The sequence below is a fragment of the Ursus arctos genome, unplaced genomic scaffold, assembly GCF_023065955.2.
Source record: "Ursus arctos isolate Adak ecotype North America unplaced genomic scaffold, UrsArc2.0 scaffold_31, whole genome shotgun sequence".
NCBI lineage: Eukaryota > Metazoa > Chordata > Mammalia > Carnivora > Ursidae > Ursus > Ursus arctos.
In genome coordinates, this window is record NW_026622997.1 from 27,086,962 (window position 1) to 27,094,080 (window position 7,119).

Here is a 7,119-nt window from a genome sequence, read left to right on the forward strand (position 1 = left end):
ACTCAAGCCCCCTTTGTGTAAAACGACACTGTATTTTCATTCTGTATTTTATTACTGAAATACATTGTCCTACCCGCACCACCCCACAATAAAAATCTTACCTAGATTCCCCATCTCTCCCCTCAGCCCCCCAGCCAGCCCTGCACAAGTGCTCCAGGATTCTCTGCCCACTGGCCATTTTGGAGTGTGTCCCTTGGATAGCCACGTGGAAACCCGCTGGTGTCTTTGTAGAGAAAATGGAGAGGGGAGACAGAGCCTCAGGAGGCACTTATTTGAGGGCCTTGGCCACTTGCTCGTAAGCCAGCTCGATCTCCTCATCATCCGGACAGGTGGAGGCAAACTCTTCCCGGGCATAGGCATTGCGCAGGTACCGATGCACTCCACGGAACGCCTCCGGGACGGAGAATCCCCTGTACTTCTTACATACCACCTGGGGGTGCGGAGAGCAGAGGGACCAACATGTTAGCCTCAGGGGACCCACACTGGCTGCCAGGTTCTTGGTCTTTTCCTTCTCCCAAGACTTAACAGGATAAAATCTAGCCTTCCTGTCCAGGCATTCAAGAACCCCCACTCTCTGGCTTCTCTTCCTGTGATTCTTACCTCCCATATGAATCATCCTCTCCAGTCGGCTTTCTTAACTCCTCACGATCTTCTGTCTCCGCCCTTCCTCTCGACTCACTGAAATCCTGGCCATTTACAACCAACCCCTTCTCAGCCCACCAGTTCCAAGGTGCCTTTCTCTCTTCCTGATTTTACCGAGATGCTAATTCACAAATCGGAAAATTCTCCACTTGAATTTCCATAGTGACTTTTGTCCCTATTTTTCATTTGGCTTTTAATCATGTTTTGCTATTTAACTTTCATGTGACTGTTCTATCTTCCTAGCTAGATTTCAAATCTTTTGAGGGCAAGGACCAATCGTCATCTATCTTTTCAGTGCCTAGTACACAGAAGTTCAATACAGAGGTCTGTGGCAGACTGACATTAGGCCTATGTTTCACAAACTAAACCACAGCTCTGAGGCTAAGACACAAACATGGGAACCAGCAGTTTTCATTTTTCGCCACAAGACAAAGTGGAGACCGATGTTATAAAAAGAGTTAAAGCTTTGATTTTCAGAAAAGCCTGCTTTGTCTGATGGGGGGATTCGGCAGTGAGAGAGACAGGAAGAGCGCTCTTACAGCAACACTGGGGTATGTCACTCCCGGCCAGTCTGTTTGCACCCACAGCCTGTATCATGGAACGTAATTCTCTCAAGCAATGGCCTTGCAGCAATGACTGGCAAGAAGGAATGAGGTGTGTCTGCTGTTGGTAGCAATCCATAGAAACCATCTTAAGAAAGAAACCACCTTTGGAGTGGTTGTCATGGGAAACCTGTGTGGGAGCTTCTTAAAGAGCCATCCCAGTGGCCACCCTCTGCTCATACAATGACCACCCACCTGTACTATGTGGAGCTTTGGCAATAGGTTGCAGTCAGCCAGAGTGAGCTCATTGCCATCCAGAAACTTCCTCTGAGAGATGCCCTCGTCCTCAGCACTGGTCTCATCCACTTCCTCTGGGAGGGGGGATGTCAAGTAATTGTCTAAAACTTTCAGGGCTTTCAGGAGCCCCTTCTCCAGATCTGTGCAAGAAAGGGGAATTGGTAAGAACATCAGGAGAGTGACATAGTCCTGGAGGTCCTGGGGAGTGGGAGGTGAATGAATACTAATGGTGAGGCCAGTCCAAAATAATAGTATCTGACACAAATATAGTTCGTTTTCCATGTGTTATTCTAAGCATTTTACATAAACTCATTTAATTCTCACATCAACCCATGAAATAGGCATTGTTATCCTCATTTTATAGATCTGGAAATGGATTTACAGAGAGATTAAATGAATTGCCCAATGTCACATGGCTAGTAGGGTTTGTACTCAGATTGTCTGGATCTAGAGTCGTTGTTGTTTTTAAGATTTTATTTATTTGACAGAGACAGAAAGCGCAAGCAGGGAGAGTGGGAGAGGGAGAAGCAGACTCCCTGTTGAGTAGGGAGCTGGACTGGATGCAGGGCTTGATCCCAGGACCCTGAGATCATGATCTGAGCCAAACGCAGACACAACCAACTGAGACACCCAGGTGCCCCTAGAGTCACTGTTCTTAAGCACAACCCTCTTCTGCCAGAAAACAGGCCAGCAGCCAACCCAACTAACCTCCCCAGTGGTGCAGGAGAGGCTAGCTGACAAACGAGAGAAACTTAAAAGTCACAGCCAATGAAAATGCAAGGAAATATGGGGTTTAAACAAAAATAAGGGGGCTGGGGTGGGAGGCAGTGAAGGTTTGCCAAAATCTGCTCCATCTCCCCAATATCAGAATTTCCAGTGCCCCAATGCCTCCCAATCCCTGGATATTCTCCATTCCTCCTAGGACCCCGGCCTCCAACCCTTGAGACTCACTATCATTGAGTGCTGGGTTTGAATTCTTGATGTAAGCAGAAAATTTGGCAAATATGTCCAGCCCCGCCGTGTTGGATTCAGGGTTCAGAGCTGCCAGCTTGGGGTACCTGAAAGCCAGGAGGAGAAACAGGAGAAGATATCCTCTGGGGAAAAGCCTCAGCTCCCCTGCTCCAGCCCACCACCATTTCAGTTTTCCATTTCTTCAACCTCTCTCTTTCCTAGAGTCTCCCAGCTACCCTACTCACCCCTTCCTTTCCAAATGCCCTTGTACCTGGGAGGGCACAGCACTGCCTCCAGAAACTCCTCAATCTTGTTGGTATCTGTGTGTACTTCGGTGCCATACAGCAGGAATGGGAGCTGCCCTCCTGGGCACAGCTTCTGAACTGTCTCGGTCCGCCTGGAGAAGAGGCCAGGCATCAGGACAAGAAAAGCGGGTCAGGGAGAATCAGAAAGGGGAGGTGGAGGGATGTGGGAAGAAAAAGGAGCTCTGGGTGGTAGAGGGAGGGGGAAAAGGAGCAGGATGAAAGGACTAAGATGGGTGAGCGTGTGTGTGCACATGTGTGTGCACAAGGGGTGTTTAGAGGAACAGAAATTGGCCCACCTCTTGGTGTCAACAGTGGTGACGTTGAAGGTGACTCCCTTGAGCCAGAGCACCATGAACAGTCTCTGGGAGAAGGGGCAGTTCCCAATCTTGGCCCCGTCACTGCCAGCCTGAAAAGTAACCCCCACCCCAAGGTCAGGCCTGGTACACCCCACCTACCCCAGGCCATTCTCTGCACCTCCTACTCTCAGATCACGCTGTTTTCTGCCTAGTCATGACATGCAGTCTCACTACTAAAAGCTCTCCCCAGCGTGGGCTCTCCACTCTGGAGGTGGAGCAAACCTAGGGCAGATCAGTGGGAAAGTTTTCTGCAAAGGTCAGCTTCTGGTTCCCCAGAGAGTTCAGGACAGGTGGGAGGTAGGCAGAGGGTTTGGATTTGGGAGAACTCAGGAGGATCTCGACCCTAGAGAGAGAAGACAAAGAGTAATACAGTTTTAACCTGCTATTCTAAGCACTTTACATACAAAAACTTATTTAACTCTCACATCCCTAGAGAGGGACTTTGGTGAAGCCAGGGTTGTAGGCTAGAGGCCTGGATTCCTGGACTCCTGAATGCGGTAGAGCCTGCGAATGGACAAGGTATGGTGGCGTTTGAAAGCCAGAGTTCTGGTTCTCTATACCTCCACCCTCTTTCTGGCAGCTGGGTGGGGAGTCAAGGGGCCCAGAGCCTCACCCTAAAGATGCAGAGGGCTTTGCAAGAGGGGGGCTGCCCTCTAATTGGCAAGTGGTGACCTCATCCCCCAAGGGACCTCCCCCTAGGCTGAGGGTGATTCATCTCACGCTGTCTCCGGCCTCAGCAGCTTCCTTCCTGGCAAGGAGTGGGGGCAGGGACCTGTGAGGTTGAGGCCTGGGCAGCGGAGGGCCACCTTCCTCTTCCCCACACACTACTTGCGGGGTCTCCCAGCACACGGCCCCGGCTCCAGATAACTCTCCTCTCACTGGACCCAAGGCCAGAATCTGTAGCGCAGCCTCAGCCAGGAATAAAAACGGCCCTTGAGGCGAGTGTGAGTGAGGTGGGGACCACACCTAAGGGGGGGCGGACCCAGGCACGGCTGGGCACAGGGAGAGGGAATGGCTTCCCAGGAAGCCCCAAGCAGCAAGGAGGGAGAAAGCGGCAGGAATGCACAAAGAAGGACGAACAAAGGGGGGAAGTGGAGAGAGAGGCGGCAGGAAAGTGAAGGGTGGGGGGAATGTGCAAACAAGGAGGCACAGACAGAGAGGGAGGTGCAGAGATGAGGTCCAGGATTGGGTAAGAACACCCCTGCAGTGAGTGGGGAGGGGAGCAGAGCAGAAAGAGTGAAGTCCGCTAGTCCGCTGTCTCCGCTGTCATCACTGAAGGCCAAAGGACCACCGTTTCTCATCCACACCCACACAGGACAGAGTTGTGGCAACCCTGTTCCTCCTGTTGCTAAAACCCCCAAACCCTAAACACCCTAACCCAGATCTCTTCCTCCTTCTGATCCGTCTCCCCACTTATCCTGGTAGCCCCAGCTAAACTCCCATCTGGCCACCTCCCTTTCTCTTGCTTCTCCAAGTCCCGGGGACCCTTCCGGGCCCACCCCCTCTCCAGCCCCGCTACTACTCCACTCCCACCCTCCCATCTCCTTCCACCCCACCAGTCCTTGCCCCTGGATCTCCTCTCAGCCTCCCTCACCACACCCTCTTCCTTGAAACCTGCCTTGCCACACACACACAGACACACAGACACACACACTCGCACACTTGTCCAAGTCTCCCCCAAGACACCCCTCACTCTGGTCTTCCCGTAGGACCACCTGTCCTGATGCTTCCCTCTGATCCTCCCACACCCTGTTGGGTCCCACTGCCCCCTTCTCTCCCAGTCTTCCCATCAGCTTGTCCCTCCCCCCCCCCCCGCCCCAGCCCGGCAATATTCTCAACTCCTGGGACTTTCTTCTCTACCTTCCGGCCCTTTAGGCTGCTGAAAACTTGCACTTCTACAAACTTTTCAGGGTCGCGCACAGAATTCTCATACCCGCACTCACAACAATCGTCTTCCCCTCCCGAGGCCGCCCCCACAACGCGCGCACACTGAAGACTGCACGTGGGGTTGGGTGGGGGTCGGGAGGGAAGGGATTGGGGCGTTAAGGCCGGAGCTGGGTAAAGGTGAGAGTTGCCTTCCAGAATTGGGAGGCTGGCCTACGCGCGAGAAGGTGTTCCTACCTTCACGAACAATTCAACCTGAGGTTGTTCTTCGGCCATGGTTGCGACGGGGACCAGGAAGCGGCCGGCGCTGGGGGAACTGGGAGGGGCCCGGGCCGGGAAGGCGGGTCTCACAGGCAGGGATTCTCTCCCCCAGACCTCGGGCTGTCCCTTCAGCGCAACACAAGCCCGATGAGACACGCTCACACGAGACACGGCTTCCCCACCAGCCCAGGGTACCCCACACCCCGCCCCTCCAGCTCTACCCCCTCCCGGGCTAGATCTGGGAGCCGCTGACTCACCGACCGGCCCCGCCCTGAACCTGGGGAGGGGACAGGAGGGGGGCGGGACTCGACGGTCTAGGGAGTGGGTCCAGAGGGGAGAGGGTAAGGGATGGGAGCGTTAAGGAGAGGGAATCCTGGGAACCTCCTTGTTTCTCCACCCGTCTGTCCTTGAACACAGGATTTTTTTTTCTGCCTCAGTTTCCCTGCTGCATTAATCAGAGGACACTCTCACTCCACCCTCACACAAGAAACGACACCAACAGCTTGGTCAAGCTCATGAGGGCCCAGGGAGGGAATTTCAGAATGTAAAGGTGGTCGCTTATTCCTTTTCCCACGTTCCTTCCAGACTCTAGCAGGACAGGGACTTGGAAGTGGACACTGAGATTGGGGGAAGAGAGTGGTGAAAGGTAGGGCAGGGGATGGGAGGGGAGATACCCAGGCCTTCTGCTAGGGAAACAAGAAGCTGGGCCAAAGGGCCTCATGGCTGGGGGAGGTCTGCTTGTCCTCAGTAGCCTAGTCAGCTTTAATGCTTCAACTTCTGCCCCCATCCCGGGCCCCTCCCTGTGCCCCTTGCCCTTTTCTCACTTATCATTTGAAGATGAGAAAATGGGGAGGGGGGAGTGGGGTTATTGTGGCCCTAGAATAGAGCTGCACTGACCCTGGAGGGGGTGGTAGCTGGTCCTAAGCAAAGATTAGAGGGAATAATGTAAATGGAGTCCTTGGGGACACAAATAAGTAGAGAGGTACAGGAAGAATAGCTTGATTTTTTGAGTTTTGTCAAACTCTTTATGATCTGCTGAAAAACGGCTTAATATGTCCTTCAAACTGGACATATTCCGGCCTCTATATCTTGCATCTCTCTCCTACCCTACCATACCTTCTGTTTCTTCCTCACCACCTGCTAACAAGAGACCTACAGTTTCAGAAAAACACCGTGGAGTGCAAGGACATAGAGGAGCAGAACAGGCCTTGACACTTAAAGAACGGGAGACTTCAGGGAGGTCTGGGGTGGAGACGTGCTGCTGGAAACCCAGCAGTTAGTGGTTTCCTCTCCTGCTTCCTCTTCTGTGGGTTTTCTCCTCCCTGGGGGAAGGCCTATCTCTCTCCTTGCCAGTGAGGAGATATATTCAGTGTTTGCTCCCTTGAATTGTAAGATCCTGTAAGGTCTTCAAATGATTCCATGAATGTGTGTGTTGGGGGGGGGAGTGTCTTCCATGGATGACCCTCAGATTCTGCACACAAGATCCCTTCCATCTGAGGAAAGGAGGCCAAAACAGCCCTATTCTTAGGGTCCTCTTCTGTTCCAGCTGATCAATGTCCATCAGAGAATCTGCCCCACAAAGATCTCCTTTCTGGGAGACGCCTCAGGCAGATGGGGCCAGCCCTGAGCTCAAACAGGTTTTGGCAGCTTCTTGCCTTTTTCTCTCCTACAGCTTTATGGCTAGAGCTGGCTTGATCATCAATATTGACTTTGGCTGGCTGGCATGGCTACCCACAAGGTATTTCGCCTCAGTTTACCAGATGACAGGTAATGCTGCCCTCTCCTGGTATTATCCAGCAGTGTCCCCTGGGCTGTACCCCCAAATCCTGCATCAGAGGTTTCCCTCTAGTCTCATCTCCTTACCCCTGCTTTTCTCCTGTC

General features: G+C 52.8%; 1 protein-coding gene across 2 annotated transcripts; it reads right to left on the reverse strand.

Moving 5' to 3' along the window:
• Positions 1-33: 33 nt before the first annotated feature.
• Positions 34-5,488, reverse strand: CLIC1 (chloride intracellular channel 1). 2 transcript variants are annotated; one of them, XM_026482582.4, is made up of 6 exons: positions 5,215-5,488; positions 3,034-3,143; positions 2,704-2,829; positions 2,433-2,539; positions 1,440-1,621; positions 34-430 (listed from the first exon to the last, which is right to left on the reverse strand). In XM_026482582.4, exons 1-6 carry the CDS (start codon positions 5,251-5,253, stop codon positions 269-271), a joined length of 726 nt encoding a protein of 241 aa, XP_026338367.2. In that variant the 5' UTR covers positions 5,254-5,488; the 3' UTR covers positions 34-268. The 2 variants fall into 2 exon arrangements, with proteins under 2 accessions (XP_026338367.2, XP_057160854.1); XM_057304871.1 differs by having other exon boundaries at positions 34-1,621; positions 5,215-5,462.
• Positions 5,489-7,119: the final 1,631 nt, after the last annotated feature.

What these genes read in the sequence shown, in the direction of transcription:
- CLIC1 (XM_057304871.1), bottom strand. Translation starts at nt 5,253, where the DNA reads ATGGCCGAAGAACAACCTCAGGTTGAATTGTTCGTGAAG. An exon ending in ACCACTGTTGACACCAAGAG is followed by an intron (nt 2,830 to 3,033) that starts GTGGGCCAATTT and finishes CCTCTTCTCCAG; the next exon opens with GCGGACCGAGACAGTTCAGA. An exon ending in GCAGTGCTGTGCCCTCCCAG is followed by an intron (nt 2,540 to 2,703) that starts GTACAAGGGCAT and finishes CCTGGCTTTCAG; the next exon opens with GTACCCCAAGCTGGCAGCTC.